Source organism: Thalassophryne amazonica, chromosome 1 (assembly GCF_902500255.1).
Source record: "Thalassophryne amazonica chromosome 1, fThaAma1.1, whole genome shotgun sequence".
In the NCBI taxonomy this organism is placed as follows: Eukaryota; Metazoa; Chordata; class Actinopteri; order Batrachoidiformes; family Batrachoididae; genus Thalassophryne; species Thalassophryne amazonica.
In genome coordinates this window covers 167823771-167843708 of record NC_047103.1, presented here as the reverse complement: position 1 = coordinate 167843708, position 19938 = coordinate 167823771, and the positions used below count along the sequence as shown (strand labels likewise).

The 19938-nt window shown below is 41.1% G+C and overlaps 1 protein-coding gene across 1 annotated transcript in view; it reads right to left on the bottom strand.

Moving 5' to 3' along the window:
• Positions 1-19938, bottom strand: part of LOC117519270 — a 91042-nt gene that overhangs the window by 37516 nt on the left and 33588 nt on the right. Inside the window, 4 exon segments of the mRNA XM_034180632.1 lie at positions 5916-5984; positions 8869-9534; positions 17994-18040; positions 18137-18310. Of these exon segments, the coding sequence (XP_034036523.1) occupies positions 5916-5984; positions 8869-9534; positions 17994-18040; positions 18137-18310 (956 nt within the window).

Below are 19938 nucleotides of genomic sequence, written 5' to 3'. Positions count from 1 at the left end.
TATCATCCACATATTTTTAATGTATTTACAATTATAATATGTACTTACATTAATCTTACAAAATAAAATCACACATGCACACACTCATGCTTTTAATATAAAGATGATTTATGGCCCCTGTTAGAATGGTGTGTTATTACCGCCGCCAAGGAGGTTATGTTTTCGGTCACGTTTGTTTGTTTGTCTGTCTGTCAGCAGGATAACTCAAAAAGTTTTGAACAGATTTTGATGAAATTTTGTGGAGTGTTTGGAAATGACAAGAGGAACAAGTGATTAAATTTTAGTGGTGATCCGGATCATGATCCGGATCCCAATGCTAACACATTAGCATGTCTATGGCGTTTTCAATGTTAAAAGTTAGCATTAAGCAGTTGCAGCTGTCATCACGTTCGGGTGCATTTGTTTTCGAATTGTAATATTTCTTAAATTTATTTTTGTTTATATATTAATAATCTAATGATTATACAATTTTAGAGAAAGAGACAAAAAGAAATAGATCACTGTGCCAAGGAGGGAATCTCTTTAGGGTCAGTGACCCTATGGCCTTGTTTAGAGAAGTGTTTCATAAATGTTAAAAAATTCATATATTTGCAGTTTAGTTGAATAATAAATTGAATTTTGTCTCTTATTTGTTTTTGTCTATAAGCACATGCAATATCAATATCAGTGCTCAGATGACAGTAGCTTCTGGGAAAGGTGCAAGTTGCAATAAACTGTGATGCCAAGCGCTAAGGATACATGCTATCCAGTCACAGCAGATGAAACTTTTTTTACTACTGAGCAAATATCATTGTTAGACGTTTTTAGGTTCAATGATTCCACAGCGTGTAGATGTTATGGTGTCAGTGACCCTGTGGCCTTGGCGGAGGTTTGCACTCTCTGAGTGCTTCTCGTTTCAGAATGTAATTAGCAATGTTAGTTAATGTCCGTAGTTTCTACAAAAAATATTAGTCCTATCAACTTCCATTTTGGCAGTGTTCATCCTTGGCCTAAAATACATAAGCATACCAAAAAGCAAATGTCAGCTGTCTGCAGTCGCACGCATGCAGAGCTTTTTGTTATTTCTGCATTCTGCTGGAAGCAGGTGCTTTTAATTTTTACACATGCACCAAGAGACAGTGGTGAAATACATCAAAAGCAAGACACTTTTCACTCGTGGTAAAGACAACATGACACTTAACTAAACTGACTAAACCAATTGAACTACAAAAACAATAAATCATAACACTACCAACACAGTTAGACGTACACAAAAACACAATAAATCATAACACTACCAACACAGTTAGACTTACATGAACCACAATAACATTTTAAACCCCCAAACCCCAAACTCCCACGGTGCATTGCAGCACAATGTCCATTGTTTATTGGTTAGCTAAAATTGCTAATTTCTCAAAAAATATTAGTCCTATCAACTTTCCATTTCCACAGCGTTCATCCTTGACCAAATGTCAGAATTATTCATTTTTGCCTTACAGATAGCCTGCCTAAAACCTTGCATCAAAACTCTCTCTGTACTAAAAATGCCTCCATGTAACCTTGACAACACTCCTTTTCCTCCCTAGCAGAAACTGCGATAAGAGCATTCTCCTGGGGTTTACATGGGAATCTTGAAGAGTTTTATTTACTGGCGAATGTGTATGTGACTGCCTGCTGTGCCGCCCCCTGCCTTTCTCTGAATGTACAAAAGAGCACCTTCAGAACTGCTCAGGGCACACACTTTTTCAGATTTTGCTGCATGCACTCTGCCCTTGCGTGTGACTCGAAGCTTTCAATTTCAATTTTTTTTCAATTTCAATTTATTAATTTATATAGCGCAACTCACGACAAAGTCGCCCCAAGGCGCTTCACACAATTCACAACAACACAAATTAATCTAAAATCAAAATTAAAAGCAAGAAAAGCACAATAAAAAGATAAAACACAGAAGAATAAAAGGAAATTACAAAGCAAACACAAACAAATTAAATTAATGATAAGACAGTCTAAAAAAGTGGGCTTTCAGTCTTGATTTAAAAGTCTCCACCATGTCAGACTGCTGAATAACAGCAGGTAAATCGTTCCAAAGAGTCGGACTACGGTAGGAGAAGGCTCTATACCCCACAGACTTCTTGTTCATCCTTGGAACACACAGAAGCCCTGCGCCCTGCGAACGCAAGGGCCACGCAGGTACATAGGGCTTAACCAAGTCCGCCAGGTATGAAGGTGCCAGTCCATGAATGATTTTATAAACCAACAATAAAACTTTAAAATCCGATCTGGCAGAAACTGGTAGCCAATGAAGGGATGCCAGAATGGGAGTAATATGGTCAAACCTTCTACTTTGTGTCAAAAGTCTGGCAGCAGCATTCTGTACCAACTGAAGTCCTCGAATGCTAGACTGCGGCAGGCCAGAAAATAAAACATTACAATAATCCAATCTGGAAGAAATAAACGCATGTATCAAAGTCTCAGCATCAGCCATAGACAGGATGGGACGAATCCTCGCCACATTACGCAGATGAAAGAAGGCAGTCCTCATAATGTCTCTAATGTGGGGACCAAAAGACAATGTAGGATCGAAAAGTACTCCAAGATTCCTCACTTTGTCCGTATGACGCACAACACACGAACCGAAATTAAGCGCCAACTGGTCAAAATGATGCGGATGTCTGGCTGGACCAAGAACCATCATTTCAGTCTTATCAGAATTCAAGAGTAGTAAATTACTACACAACCAACTTCTCACAGATATAAGGCAATCTTCCAAGGCTTTTATATGGGCAAGATTACCAGCAGTTACCGGCATGTACAATTGAGTATCATCAGCATAACATCCATCCATCCATCAATCCATTTTCTTCCGCTTTATCCGGAGTTGGGTCGCGGGGGCAGCAGCTCAAGCAAAGCCGCCCAAATCTCCCGATCCACACACACCTGCCCCAGCTCCTCTGGGGGAACCCCAAGGCGTTCCCAAGCCAGCCGAGAGATGTAGTCCCTCCAGCGTGTCCTGGGTCTTCCCCGGGGCCTCCTCTCAATGGGACGTGCCCGGAACACCTCTCCAGCGAGGCGTCCAGGGGGCATCCGGAAAAGATGCCCGAGCCACCCCAACTGATTCCTTTCAATGTGGAGGAGCAGCGGCTCGACTCCGAGCTCCTCCCGAGTGACCGAGCTCCTCACCCTATCTCTAAGGGAGCGCCCAGCCACCCTGCGGAGGACACTCATCTCGGCCGCTTGTACTCGCGATCTCGTTCTTTCGGTCATGAGCCAAATCTCATGACCATAGGTGACGATCGGAACGTAGATCGATCGGTAAATCGAGAGCCTTGCCCCCCTACTGAGCTCTCTCTTCACCACGACGGTCCGATACAGCGACCACATCACTGCAGATGCTGCACCGATCCGTCTATCAATCTCACGCTCCATCCGTCCCTCACTCTTGAACAAGACCCCGAGATACTTAAACTCCTCCACTTGAGGCAAGGACACTCCACCGACCTGAAGAGGGCAAAGCACCTTTTTCCGGTCGAGAACCATGGCCTCGGATTTGGAGGTGCTGATTTTCATCCCGGACGCTTCACACTCGGCTGCAAACCGCCCCAGTGCACGCTGAAGGTCCTGATTTGACAAAGCCAACAGAACCACATCATCCGCAAACAGCAGAGATGAGATTCTGTGGTTCCCAAACCAGACCCCCTCTACACCCTGGCTGCGCCTAGAAATTCTGTCCATAAAAATAATGAACAGAACTGGTGACAAAGGGCAGCCCTGGCGGAGGCCAACATGCACTGGAAACAGGTTTGACTTACTACCGGCAATGCAAACCAAGCTCCTGCTGCAGTCGTACAGGGACCGGATAGCCCTTCGCAAAGGACCCCGTACTCCCGGAGCACTCCCCTCAGGGTGCCCCGAGGGACATGGTCGAACACCTTCTCCAGATCCACAAAACACATGTGGACTGGTTGGGCGAACTCCCATGAACCCTCGAGCACCCGATGGAGCGTGTAGAGCTGGTCCAGTGTGCCGCGACCAGGACGAAAACCACACTGCTCCTCCTGAATCCGAGGTTCGACCATCGGTCGAATTCTCCTCTCCAGTACTCTGGAATAGACCTTCTAAGGTCTATCAGCATAACAATGAAAGGCAATCCTGTAATGCCACAGAATATGCCCAAGGGGCGCTATATAAAGTGAGAAAAGCAAGGGGCCTAACACATACCCCTGTGGAACCCCAAATTTCATTTACCAAGACCAGAAGTAGTGTTATTATACACAACACAATAAGAACGACTGGACAAGTATGACGTCAGCCAAGCAAGAACACTTCCAGTAATCCCAAAGTAATTTTCCAACCTATCAAGTAAAACACGATGATCCACAGTATCAAACGCAGCACTAAGCTCCAAGAGCACTAAAACCATTGTGGTGTCCAAATCCATTGCACACAGAAAATCATTCACCACTCTGGTAAGCGTTGTCTCTGTGATGTTTTCTGAAAGCAGACTGAAATGGCTCAAAAAGATCATTCTCAGTAAGATAGTCTACAAGCTGCCGTGAGACCACTTCTTCCAGAATTTTAGAACAGAAAGACAGATTTGATATCGGCCTGTAATTACTCAATACACCAGGGTCAAGACCATATTTCTTAAGCAATGGTTTAATCACTGCAGATTTAAAACACCCAGGAACAGAACCAGAGCTCAATGAATGATTAACAATTTCCAACACAGTAGGCCCAGGAATGGGCCACAGGTCCTTAAACAATTGTGTTGGTATAGGATCAAATAGGCAGGTTGTGCTTTTTATAGACGTCACGAGGTTTGCTAGCGCGTCTAGTGAAATAGTATCAAATTCTGTAAATCTAGGTGTTACCTCATTATTAACACCCACCTACACAACAGGGTGCAGAGATTGAGCCAAAGCATGTTTAGATATGCTCAATCTAATGTCTTCTGTTTTCTTCTCAAAGTACTCCAAGAAGTCTTGAGCTATAAATGGAGAAGGACTAACAGGTGACTGACCATGGATAAGAAATGCTACAGTATCAAACAAAAATTTTGAGTTGTGCTTATTTTTATTGATCAAATCCGAATAGTAAGCCTGCTTTAAAATAAATAATACGGGCTTTGAAATAAAAAGCCTGTATTTATCGACAACCTGTCAATTTTCTAATCTTTTTATTTTTTCACCAACAGCCTCAGACAGTCTAAAGTCCGTTTTCACCTCCACAACGGCAAATGTCAGCTCTCCTGGTTTTTGTGTGATTGAAGACACACACACACACACACACACACACACACACACACACACACACACACACACACACACACACACACACACACACACACACACACACACACACACACACACACACACGCACGCACGCGCCACTTGGCTATTATAATATACAGAAGATTCATTAATAACTAACGAGACATTCTGTTCAGTCTCTGTTATTTTACATTCCTTTACATTGTTGCAAGTTTGACTTGCACATTTATTACTGACTGAATAATCAGAAGTTGTTGGATTATCAAATAAAATAGAAATGGGAAATAAAAATATTAACTTTTTAAAAGTTTGCATCCCGATCAAAAACTGCATAAACATGATGAAACTTGAAAAGTTTGGCTACAAACATGACATTGCGGTTTTAACTGTTCTAAAATTCTTTTTTAATTAACATTCGGAAATCTTATATTTGTTCTGACATACAAATGCAGGAAAACATCAAAATCCACATTTGTAGAGGAACACTGGGGTGCTTCAGACTTATGCACAAAACAAACATCACCTTCAATTTTTTTGTGTGCGTGAATAATCACGGAAGCTGTTAGCTCACAGGTTAGGGCTTCAAATCGACACCATCTCTCAATAAATTTTATTTTCTGCATCTGAAATATGAAATCTTAAATAGTTTAGAGTTCCACTTACTGTCTTTGTTCAGACAAGCGTCGCCCCGCAGCTCAACATCATCAACAATAAACCACTTTCTCTTCCTATCTGATCAACAATTCTCGCCTGTGGTGGTGTTGTTTCCCGTCCGCTGTCACTCGTGACTCCAACTGTCACACCTTCGCTGACGTCACCCTCAAAGCATGCAGCTTGTGCAGGAACAGTACCGCACTGAGGTCAAAGGTCAGCACTATGTTTCAAGAATCCCTTCTCAAACAAATTGTTAAAAAATATATGGTTTTCATCTCAGAATGCAAATAAATAAATAAACAAAATAATAATAATAATAATAAACAGTTGATAAATAACTAGTAGAAGAAGAATGTGTGGACATCCTGATCGTCCCCATGTGGATTAACAACGTGACTGCACATCTGTAACATGAATCAACAACTTCATGAACACTAGACTTCAAGTAAGTAAGATTTATTTGTATGGCACTCATCACAGATAAAAAATAAAGTACGTAACAACAACGAGTAAAAATTCAACCCCAATTCCAATGAAGTTGGGACGTTGTGTAAAATGTAAATAAAAACAGAATACAATGATTTGCAAATCCTCTTCAACCTATATTTTGAAATGGATTGTAAAAACACATAAAACACACTAACAACAGAAAACACCTAAAAAAAACAACACGTCTAGCTAAAAGTTTGTCTATATGAATGAGTTTGTGCAGCGTAAAGACAGAGAACACGTATTCCAGAGTCTTAAAACCAGTGTTTGGGACCACCAGCACCCTGATGACCTTTAGCAAAAAGTAGTATACTTAAAGTTCATTTAATTAGTATGCTTCAGTATAAGTATAGCAAGTATACTACAGACCGTGTACTGTTAGTATACTAGAAAGTACACAAATTTACTACTTTTTCGGACTAAATTGGAACATTTCAAGTTTATAAAAGTATATTTTAAGTTAATTTTAAGTTTGCAAAAGTACACTTTAAAGTATACAAGTACACTCATCTATATACTATCAATGTACTTGGTATATCCCTCTTGTATGCTTAAAGTATACCACACGTACACTTATCAATGTACTTGATATATCCCTCTCCTATACTTAAAGTATACCACAAGTGCACTTATCGATATACTCCCATTGTACTAGTTCTATACTTTGAGTCCCTATTTTTAGTTTATTATCGTATACTTAAAGTATACTGTTATACACATTGGTTATTTCACTATTTTACTTTTTATACTTTAATTTTGCTTGGCATATTACTTGTAGCTTGTAAGTGTAAGTCTTAGTATTAATGTACTTAAACTTAGACTTTTGTTTATACTTTTCAGTATAAGCCAAGTATACTTCACTATACTGTTCTTAAGTATAGAAAATATAATTTATAAAAAGTCACCTTCAAGTATACTTCCTCAATTTTAGTAAAGAATAAGTATACTCATAGTACACTTGAATGAACTTTTTTGCTAAGGGGACCTCAGGGCCCAGGAAGAAGAAAACAGTTACACCAGCTCAGCAATGTACTGGGGAGCTCATCCATGTAGGGCCCCAAAAGTTAAAGCTAAAATTTAAAAATCAATTCTAAAATTTACTGGCAGCCAATGAAGTGAAGCCAAAACTGGAGTGAAGTCAGCTCTTCTGTTCATGCCAGTTTGAAATCCAGCAGCGGCATTCGGTACATTGTTTCCCATAATTCCCCTGCACTTCCCAGAATGCACCACGGTGCCAGCAGAGTTCTGGCATTTCAAAGCCATGTAAACCATGGCTAGCGAAGACGTGGATGGCACCAATTCAGCGAGTTCATGAGCGATTATGATGTTGACACATTCTCAAGTTGAGAGGGTTATCTAGAGGAGGTGTAGCACCTGTGATAAACTTATGCGGTGCCCCGATGCTGTCTTGTTGTCCATCCTTCGTGAGGTTTGTTTACATTTGCCCTGAACTGGAACTCTGCTGAAACCGACCTCTCATGTGAGTCATGGACCGCGAGACAGCACAAGATTCACAACTGCGAAACAGCGAATTCTGCACAGTCTGAAGACGTTGTGAGGATGACCATTACAGTAATCCTCCTAACAAGAAGAAACAAAAGCATCAACTAGAGCACCACGCATGTAGAGCGCAAACGTCCGCCAACACTAGTTTCCAATTCCACAAAATTTTACCTTGGAAAAAATTTTCAAGGTCAAAGTCCTGTTAGAAGTGACTTTTCATAAGCTAAATTAGATGTGATCAAATGTCAGGAGGATGGATTTAGTTCATGCACTTGAATCAAAGCTTTTCTGTGGTGTTGTCAGTTTTTTTCCAAACTTTTTTGGTTTCTTTTTCAGATAATTTCACAGAACATTGGTTATCTCTGCGATGCACAATTTGTCAATGTTTTTTGGCACTTGGTTTCCAACTGATAACTCAAACAGGCATAAAATTGGAACCTCCATCCAATTTTGGTGGTGCGGGTAAATCCATAACAAAAAAAATGAGAGCGATTGCGGCACTTTTCATTGAGATATAATGCAAAATATACACCAAGTGGGCTTTTCTATTTTAAATTCAAATGGCCACAAAATCCATAATCCAGATCAGATCCAGATCAAACTTTGTCGGGTGATAGTGAGTGCCAGTCTGCACCTCACTTTCAAATATTAGAGTGATTGGGGCACATTTGATTAAGATATAATGTAAAATATGTATTAAATGGGGTTTTCAATGTTAAATTTAAATAACCACAAAATCTGTAATCCAGATCAGATCTGGATCACATGTTGGATAAGGGATACCATCCTGCATAAGGCTTTCAAATATGAAATAAATCTGATCTTTTTTGACCGAGTTAGGAATTTTTGAAAATTCATTCACTATTAAAGGAGATGGATTTTTCCAGAAACCGTATTGGAGTTCTGTGTTCCTCTGCCTAAACCCAAAACACGGCAGCCTTATCAGCTATTGAAGGTCAAAATGCCCTGCTTGTTTTCCTCCAGAAAGACTTCGACAGCCCTGGTGATGCACATGACTCCCTCTTCATCTGCCCTCCCCCACAGTCTGCGGCTGTCGACAAGGCCACTTCGGACTCTACGCATACAAGGACAGACTGATATGAACCCACCTGCACACATGGATGCACAAGAACCCAGAACCCAAAACCAGGGTAGACCGGCTCAGTAAATGTGCAGTGGAAGGTGTGGAGGTGCGTCAGCTGCTCTCCACAGACTGAGTAGAAGGAGAGAGAACCAGCAGCCCAGTCCAGATACACTCCGACTCTGTTGGATGAGGAGGAGGAGGAAGGAGGGTGTACGATGGTTCTGCTCTTGTTGTGACAAGCACGGTAACCACACGGGCGGCAGTGCAGACCCCACGACTGATCGCTGTCCACAAACCAGCTGTTGTCTTCGTCTGCTCTCCTTCCAATTCCTTTGTAGGTCACTGCCAGATGAACCTCCTCCTCCCACTCCACCTCCCAGTAACAGCCACCCGTTAGACCATCCTGACACAGCAGCTGAGGCCAGGACTCAAACCTGTCTGGGTGATCAGGACGTGACTGCCACTGGCTCACTGCTGCCACCTTTCTCTTGTTGTCACAAAGCAGCAGGTAACGGTGCGCCGTGTTTGGATCCAGAACGAGCTCACAGGCATCTGACGGACAAAACAATTACAAATAATAACACAAAAATGATACTTTACCGATGTCAGAGATGAAGAAAAACACCATGAAGCCAACCACGCCCCGAGCCAAAACAAGCATGGCAACAAACCAGCTTTTCACTTTTATTTCCTCATCTTCTGATCGTGGATGCCTCTTTTCATTGGAATGAAATGGTGATCGCTGTTGTCTCCTTCAGGGAGGTGGTGGCGTGATGGATTGCATGTGATTTAAGAGGTTTTACTTTGCCATCTGATGGTTAATAATCACATTATTCCTTTTGATCAGTCTGGGTGAAGAGAGTCAGACTCAGACGAGGCAGGTTTCATTAATCTCAGGTGATTTTTAGCACCTTCTGTAATTTATTATTAAATAATGATCAATTTATGTGGAAATGATTGTTTTACAAACACTTCAGAGGTCTGTCGCTGAGATACATGATGACTAGAGTGCAGGCTTAAGCAGAAATGAGGCGATAATTGGTTAGCCGCCGCCAGGGACGCCGCCAGGGGGTGCTGCCCGTTTTTTTTGGGCCCCATGAAAACAAATCTTCTTGGGCCACACCCCATATTATTTTGTCAGCATTATAATTGTATTCGGGGCCTCTCTGGGCCCCTAGAATCCTTCTCCTTATTCTTCCTTTTTCAGCACCCCTGATCGCTGCTGATGCTCCGAAATGATGCAGTGAGATTGACTGAGAGACATGTGCCATGGGCCCTTCCGGAAATAAGCTTAGGGCTTGTTCGACTTCTAAATGCTCTATAGGTCTGGTGTGTTTTTAATTATTTTGCCTACTAATTTTTAACTCTTTCTTAAAGTCTCTTTTTATTTGTTTTTATTAGTTTTATTGTTCTTATATGCTATAATATGTTATTGTGGTTTTTACGGGCTGCTCAAATTTAATTGCCCCTTGTGGGATTAATAAAGTTGTTTGATTGATTGGGTTTCACTGGTTATCCACATTAATTAAGAACTACTTCTTCAGCATCTGGGCAGAGGTTTCTTACCTGAAGGAACCTTTGCCCAGACGCTGCTGTCTTCTTCGTTTCAGCAGACTTCTGTGTCTGAGAGAAGGGCTGTCAATCAAATCTCCTTCTTCAGAAATAACCAATCACAGCAGAGCCAGTACTGACCCCCTGGTTTCCTCCCCCAGAGTGCCAAAACCCTCCCCCAGAGTGCCATACAATTCGAGGTCACATATTCCTTCTCACTCGCAGCACTTTTTTACTCACTCGGGGAGCAGCTTCCTCTGACTGTTAATATCTAAGCAGGTGAAATAATATAATACACCTGAATGTATGTTTTATCACGTGGGTGCTTATGGCACTAATCTGATGCCAGAGACTACATTCTGTGTAGGAGATGCATGCTAAAAGAAATCGGAGACTATAAGGTGGTGGCAGGAGAGAGTGTAGTTAGTTGGTTGGATGACTTTAGAGGTGAAGAAGAAGAGAGTGAGAGCTCAACAAAGGATCAGATGGTGGAAACTTAAGGAGGAAGACTGTTGTGTGAAATTCAGTGAGCAGGTGAGAGCAGGGCCGGCCCAAGCCTTTATGGGGCCTTAAGCAGAATTTCATTTGGGGGGCCCCCCTACCATCACCTCAGCACCAGATGCCTCATTATTCCATAGGCTACACTGTTATGTGTGTAATGTACCCACAATCATTAGCATTGTTTGTAATTATCTTACATCATACAGGTGTCATTCTTATTTTTAACCTTAAAGGGGTAGCAAACTCATAAATATGTTTTAATTAACTTCTACATACAGAGTGATGTATAAGTATGGCTCATTAATTTAACTATTTGAAAGTAACATCAGCAGGCAGGAGACTGCATTTATAGTAAACACGTTAAATAGTTTAATTTCTTTCAGATGTGCAATGGTGTGCAAAATGTTCAATATCCAAATACAAAATAGAATCAAATGACATTCACATTATCTTACAGAAAAATAAAGTTGTAATCAAAATTAAATACTTAAATAATAAATACAATACTTAAATAATCTCCAAAATGAACATAGAAATCCACAACATAACAGCAATGTTTGTGCATAGCAATGCACAAACATTGCACCAAATTAATCTGAGGAGTTGATCTGCCCTGCTGTTTAACTCTAAGTTTTTCTTCGTAAGGAAGACTATCAAATGGCTTCGCCAAAATCGGGTCCACAACATTCAAATTGTCTGCCATTATGTGCAGCTTGCTACCTAGCTAGCTCGCTAGTTGGGACTGGCGCGAGGTTAGTGTGAAGTGTGTCCGCCTGTGAGTGCTTTGTGACGGTGGAGGAGTTCAGCAGCACCCGCTGCTCGGTAGGGACAGAAACTGCGATAGAAGTCAGTCTCCAAACAAGCAGCTACAACCCCCACCCCACCAGAAATAGAAGCTCGATTTGTCGCTAGTCGTTTTTAACAAAGAAAATGCCGCTAAGAAGATTAGGAAAGTCTCCGGTTCAACTCAGAACAGAATGAAAATTAAAAAATGCTCCCACGGATGTTTACACCAAAAGATCGCTGATTCGCTCATTTCGCTGTCAATCAAAAAGGGATTCAGCCTCAGACAGATCATCCAATCATCATACAGAAGCTGAGCGTCCGGGCCGGCCGAGGCCCGCCCACTGCCCCACAGACCCCCAGACACGCTGAGCGTCCGATGGGCGGGACAAAGCCCAGCATTTATCCAATGACTCGTCTCGTTTCGCTGTACTCTTTGTGTCGCTATTGAAGTCTGTGGACTGTTTAAAGCACTGTGAAGCTGCGGGTTTGAGTGAGAGGAAAGCCGCGTCGTTACCAGTGATAAGAAGCAGATTCTGAACAAAAGTTGAGCGTGTTGTAGCGCATATTTAGTCAATGACATGTACACACAACAGTATATATTTGATCACTTATATTTTGACATTTTAGGGGAAGCTGCGCTTGCGTTGCAGTCTTAGAGCAATCGCCTCTGACTTTAAGACACCTAAAGCACTTTACGCTAAACGAACGGAGCATTTCGCAAATAATGACAGCAAAAATTGTAATATTGGACATGCAAACCTACCTTTGTCTTGTTTTTTCTCGTCTTCCAACTTCTTTTTTTTCTTTTCTCTGCTCCAGAGGGATAATTTCTTTTCTGAGACATGACTTACACTCACTTCATTCCTCACGATTAGTCATCGACCACCTGACCCAAGCGGTGCGTCTAAATTTGCCCAATGGTGGCAGCAGCCAACAGGAGGCATCAATTAACCTAGTATTGGTATTTTGTCAAAATGAATTTATTTTTTCGGGTATAATACAATTTCGTTTAAATTATTCAATATTATTTTAATTTCATGTATATATTTACTTTTTTATCACAACGTCTCGGTGCTCTCGGGGTCCCCTGGTGGCGTGGAGGCCCTAAGCGACCGCCTAGTTGGCGTATGCCTTGGGCCGGCTCTGGGTGAGAGAGGCACTGGACGGAGAGGAAGCAATTTTGGACAACTGGAAAAGTACTGCAGATGTGGTGAGGGAGAAAGCTAGGAAGGTACTGGGTATGACATCTGGACAGTGGAAGGAAGACAAGGAGACTTGGTGGTGGACGAAAATGTCCAGGAAAGCACAAGGAGAAATAAGTTGACGTAAAAGAATTGGGATCGTCAGAGAGATAAAGGAAGTTGACAGCAGCACAAGGAGATGTGGCATAAGGGGAAATGAAAAGTGGCAAAAGCTAAGGAAAATGCAAACAATGAGCTGTACAAGAAGATGAACAGCAAGGAAGGAGAAAAGGACTTATACCATTTGGCCAGACAAAGGGACAGAGCAGGAAAGGATGTGCAGCAGGTTAGGGCGGTAAAAGATGCTGATGGTAATGTGCTGACAAGTGAGGAGACTGTGTTGAGAAGGTGGAGGGAATATTTTGAGGAGCTGATGAATGAAGAAAATGAGAGAAAAGGCTGGATGATGTGGAGAAAGTAAATCAGAAATTGCAAGAGATCAGTAAGGATGAAGTGAGGGCTGCTATGAAGAGAATGAAGAGTGGAAAGATAGTTGGTCCAGATGACACTGGAAGCATAGAAATGTCTGGGAGAGATGGCAGTAGAGTTTCTAACCACATTGTTTAATAAAATCTTAGAAAGTGAGAGGATGCCTGAGGAGTGGAGACAAAGTGTGCTGGTTCCTATTTTTAAGAACAAGAGTGATGTGCAGAGCTGCAGTAACTACAGAGGCATAAAGTTGATCACCCACAGCATGAAGTTATGGCAAAGAGTAGTAGAAGCTAGGCTTAGAAAACAGGTGAAGATCTGTGAGCAGCAATATGGTTTCATGCCAAGAAAGAGCACTACAGATGCAATGTTTGCTCTGAGAATGCTGATGGAGAAGTATAGAGAAGGCAAGAAGGAGTTATGTTGTGTGTTTGTGGATTTAGAGAAAACTTGTGACAGGTTGTAAAGAGAAGAGATGTAGTATTGTATGAGGAAATCTGGCATGGCAGAGAAGTATGTGAGGATAGTGCAGGACATGTACAACGATAGTGTGACAGCAGTGAACTGCATAGCAGGAATGACAGACTCATTCAAGGTGGAGGTGGGAGTACACCAAGGATCAGCTCTGAGACCTTTCTTGTTCGCAATGATGACGTACAGGTTGACGGATGAGATCAGACAGGAGTCTCCATGGACTATGATGTTTGCAGATGACATTGTGATCTATGGTGAGAATAGAGAGCAGGTTGAGTCTAGCCAGGAAATGTGGAGATACACTCTGGAGAGAAGGGGACTGAAAGTCAGCAGTAGCAAGACTAGGGATGGGTATTGATAAGATTTTATCGACATCGATGCCATTATCGATTCTACTTATCGATCCGATTCCTTATCGATACCTCTTGTGAATTTTGTACTAAAAGTAGGCTTTACAGGTTTTCTATGTATTTCACTGAGTCCTAAAGTAAATAAATATGAAATTGGTCACTGTATCCTTGATCTCTGGACATAAATAAAACTAAACAAAACGTTGTTTCGCTTTGAAGTTATTAATTCCAACTGGATTCCATCATTCTAACTTGACTCGGCAGAGAGCCATGCAGCATTTGGAGATGTGTGAACAGAACGGAGGACGATTCTCGTTTCTTTCTCGCAAAAAGACAGGAGTCCCAGTTAGTAATTTTAATCCGCACAAATGTGACTCACGATTTCACATATTCAGGGATGAAAGTGGTGAAAAACAAATAAAGCTGAAACCCAAAATTGCCCCCCAACACCACATGCACGAAAATGTTTGAATTCTAGAAGCTCTGAAATGCAATCTGGGACTATTCCAGACAATAAACTGCAGTGAGAGCAGCATCCATTTAGGTGAGGAAAAAAACAACTTTCCTTATTCAAATTCATTCCAGTAGTATTCTGCTCTTACAAAGATGCAACAGTTTTCTAGCTTGGCAGATAGTTCTGGAGGAAATCACTGAAGAAATTAACACATTGAAAATATGGTTTGACCGAAACAAACTGTCATTAAACTTAAAGACAGGGATGAAATGGAGGTGTTTTGGAGGTTTGCTACTGTGTATGGTTAAGTAGAGGTGTGATCGCGGAGTGCGCATCGGTCAGAATGCAAGGATGAAGCTGGATTAAAAAGGATTAAGTACTGCATCCTAATATAACTACAATGCAGTCCTGCCTTCATAACACGAGGTGTAAGAGTCACTAGGTGTTCACAGGAAACATTTATTTCTGTATGTATGTATGTATTTATTTATGTAGGTTCATTGTTAGTTGGTTTTATATTTTCTGTTGTGTTTTTATTCAGGTTCTTTTTGTCTCTTTCTCTAAAATTGTATATAATCATTAAATTAGTTATTATTACTATTATTGTTGTGCTTGCTATTATTATTAATATATAAACAAAACTAAATTTAAAAAATATTACAATTTGTAATACATTTGACTCTTAGGACAACAAACGCGTGACAGCTGCAACTGCTTAATGCTCACTTTAACATTGACATGCTAACGTGTTAGCATCGGTCCCGTTTTTAAGTTATAAAATACATCTATCAACTGTTTCAGAAGACCATAACAGGTCGGTTTAACATAGAAAAGGTAAATAATACTCACAGCCATATGCTCTTTAGAGCTTTAGCGGGGGAAAGCGAAAGAAAAAAATTAATCAACAAAGCAATGATTGAAGCACTGTTTCGATCTGCGAATCACTGCTTCGATTGGTTCAAGGTTCAAAGCAAAGCCGCGCTGCAGAAAAGCTGATCTGTAATCAATGTAGAGAAATTGAAACACCCCAAAAACACCCCCAAAAACAACGCCCACTCTGAAGGACCGATAATGGAATCGTTAAATAAAACGGTTATTGATGCCGGTGGATCGAATCATTTCTTAACGATACCTGAAAGGAACCGGTTCTCGATACCCATCCCTAAGCAAGACTGAGTACATGTGTGTGAATGAGAGGGAGCCCAGTGGAATAGTGTGGTTACAAGGAGTAGAAGTGGTGAAAATAGATGTGTTTAAATTTGATTTGATTTAACCTTTATTATTAAGAAAAAAAATTCTTATTTACAATAATGACCTGAAAGATCTAATTACTTGGGGTCAACTGTGCAAAGTAATGGAGAGTGTGTTAGAGAGGTGAAGAAGAGAGTGCAGGCAGGGTGGAGTGGCTGGAGAAAGGTGGCAGGAGTGATTTGTGACCGAAGAATATCAGCAAGAGTGAAGGGGAAAATCTACAAGACAGTAGTGAGATCAGCTATGTTGGATGGCTTAGAGACGGTGGCACTAACAAAAAAACAGGAGGCAGAGCTGGAGGTAGCAGAGCTGAAGATGTTGCGATTCTCTTTGGGAGTGATGAGAATGGACAGGATTAGGAATGAACATATCAGAGGGACATCTCAGGTGGGAGACAGTTCGGAGACAAAGTCAGAGAGGTGAGATTGAGATGGTTTAGACATGTAGGCAACCAGGGTATATATGGAGAAGGATGCTGAGGATGGAGAAACCAGGCAAAAGGAGAAGAGGGAGGACAAAGAGGAGGTTTATGGATGTGCTGAGGGAGGACATGGAGGTGGTTGGTGAGACAGAGGAAGATACAGAGGACAGGGTGAGATGGAAACGTGGTGCCCTCTAACAGGAACAACCAAAAGAGAAAGGCTAAAGGATTATTAACCGACTGTGTTTTTCGCAGGGACCTTTCTTCGCTTGGTCTGTAATGACAAGAAGTCGGTCTGATATCCCCATATAGACCGAGCAATTGAGTTTATATATATATATATATATATATATAAAAATAAAACATGCAAACTTACAGTATCGCCCAAATATGAAAGCTGCTGATGGCTCGTAGTCCACCCTGTTCGCTTCACCTCCATGAAGAACTTGCTAACAGATGGTCCAGTCATTATTAAACGTTCAATCTGTGTGTTTTTACAGATGCTGTTTAGATATTTATGGGGTATGTTCATGTCCAACGTGCTTTTTCTAATCGCATTTTTAGCTTCTGATTGTCATAGAAACCAGTCCAATATGGGAAAATATCCGACCAGTAATAGCCAATCGGAGCGCGTGTAGCGTCGCAGCCATATAGTAATAGAGTACAACTTCCACCTTTTTTCTGTATTATCAGATCTTTAATTTGGAATTTTTATGTTTTGTTGAAGTGTATGTTTTGTTACTGGCATTTAATCTTGTTATTATTAGAGTTTATTTTGTTTAGTGCTTTGCTTCCTGGGAAAGTTTGATACAAACAGCCGTTTTAGTTCTTATTAATAATGAATGCTTGATTTGTCAGTATATCAGTCACACCTGAATTTAAGTCACAGGGCCTTCCAAACTACTAAAAAAAAAAAAAAAAAAAGACTTATACTCCGCAAAACAAAGTACATATATTACGTATATAATGTGCATATGTATTTTATTTCGAGCCGGTGTCACAGACTGAACGGTACACCCCTAAAAATCGGTCCACCTTTTGCATCTGCGCATGCGTCATTTCGGACCACAGCAGCATGTCTGAGACGGACTCTTTTCACCAAAAGCAATCAAATGGATTAACGGGATTATTAACCATCAGACGATAAAGGTAAAACCTCTTAAATCATTCTAAAGTTAGTTTTAAGCAGAAACTAGGCCATTTTAAGCAGAAACAAGGCGAAATTCCATGACGCTTTGAAATGTCCGACACGCAGTGAACGCATCAACCAGCAGCTCGTGTAGGTGTGGCGCTCTGATCGCTTCCGCCGCCTTTTATGATGAAATAATTCTGAATTTATGTGGAAATGATTGTTGTACTAAAGCTTTAGATATCTGTCACTTAGACAGATGATGACTGGAGGCAGTATGAAGCAGAAACAAGGTGGTAATTCGTGAACCGCGTCATCGGGGGGACCGATTTTTAGGGGACTGTTCGGTCGGCGACACCGGTCTTCCAATATAGTAAATAACTGAAAGTGTAGAGTTGATCAATCAAACTTAAAACAGACTTACACTTCCTCAGACCCTGTTTCATGCACTGGGCTCCACAGTGGTCCACTCTAGGAAACAAGGTTTAAATTTAAACCATCAAAGGTACAGGTTTTATATATATGTGTATATATGGTTTACAGGTTGTTGCATAGCCTTAGAAATACCTCAAAGTGTGCAGATTCCCACATGAATTTTTTAGTCCAGCAGACAGAAACTTCACTGCAATGTCTCCTGGATGGTTGTGGCTCAGGTCCAGCTCTCGTAGATAATCAGGGTTGGATCTCACAGCTGAGGTCAGACTGAAAAAGCCTTAATCTGTGACCATGCAACCTGACAGCCTAGAAACACACGAGATATACAGAACAAACAATAAAATGCTCAAAGATGTGTCCCAACTAAAATGGGCAATTCCATGAGATGTTACCGCTGTCAGTGGAACTGCTGGGACCCGGCCGTCCCAGCCAAGTGGAAAAATTTAAGGTGCTTAGAAATGCAAAAACTAAAGTTTAGTGATGTGCTCATTCATTTTGTCATCTCACCACATTCATGTAAAGTTTGATCATTAGCAGTGTATAAACACAACAAACAAACAAACAAACCCTCTACTGTTTCACAGAAACTACACAAGCTTTTTTCATATTAAAGAAAACCCAAACACCAGGATGACTCAGTTTCAGTATCACTAACCACCACACCACCGACTGCACGGGTGCAACAATATACATTTTGGTTATTAGCAAAATGAAGGCACATTTTTTGTCAGAATCTTCCCAGTCATCACTGACAGATCACAGGGTGCATGTGCACTCATGTTTGTCTTCAAAGTTTAAGTTCAGAAACAACACCCTGGTCCAAACAAAAGGAGGTCGGGCCAAACACGGCTCACAGGCCACAGATTAGCAGCCCTGATTCAAGTCCAGGAAAGCGGCAGACTTAATAAGCTGCTGTCCAAAAACAAACAAACAAAAAACCATCATGTAACCACTAACTTTTAAACTTTTTTTTTTAAATGATTGACACTTTTCCTTTAGCAGCAGAGGTGTCTGGTGTGAAACAAGACTTACTGAGAAGGTGTTTTAATACAACCCCTGGCAAAAATTATGGAATCACTGGCCTCGGAGGATGTTCATTCAGAAAAAAAGCAGATCACAGACATGACACAAAACTAAAGTCATTTCAAATGGCAACTTTCTGGCTTTAAGAAACACTATAAGAAATCAAGAAAAAAAGATTGTGGCAGTCAGTAACGGTTACTTTTTTTTAGACCAAGCAGAGGAAAAAAATATAGAATCACTCAATTCTGAGGAAAAAATTATGGAATCACCCTGTAAATTTTCATCCCCAAAACTAACACCTGCATCATATCAGATCTGCTCGTTAGTCTGCATCTAAAAAGGAGTGATCACACCTTGGAGAGCTGTTGCACCAAGTGGACTGACATGAATCATGGCTCCAACACGAGAGATGTCAACTGAAACAAAGGAGAGGATTATCAAACTCTTAAAAGAGAGTAAATCATCACGCAATGTTGCAAAAGATGTTGGTTGTTCACAGTCAGCTGTGTCTAAACTCTGGACCAAATACAAACAACATGGGAAGGTTGTTAAAGGCAAACATACTGGTAGACCAAGGAAGACATCAAAGCATCAAGACAGAAAACTTAAAGCAATATGTCTCAAAAATCGAAAAATGTACAACAAAACAAATGAGGAACGAATGGGAGGAAACTGGAGTCAACGTCTGTGACCGAACTGTAAGAAACCGCCTAAAGGAGATGGGATTTACATACAGAAAAGCTAAACGAAAGGCATCATTAACACCTAAAAAGAAAAAAACAAGGTTACAATGGGCTAAGGAAAAGCAATTGTGGACTGTGGATGACTGGATGAAAGTCATATTCAGTGATGAATCTCGAATCTGCGTTGGGCAAGGTGATGATGCTGGAACTTTTGTTTGGTGCCTTTCC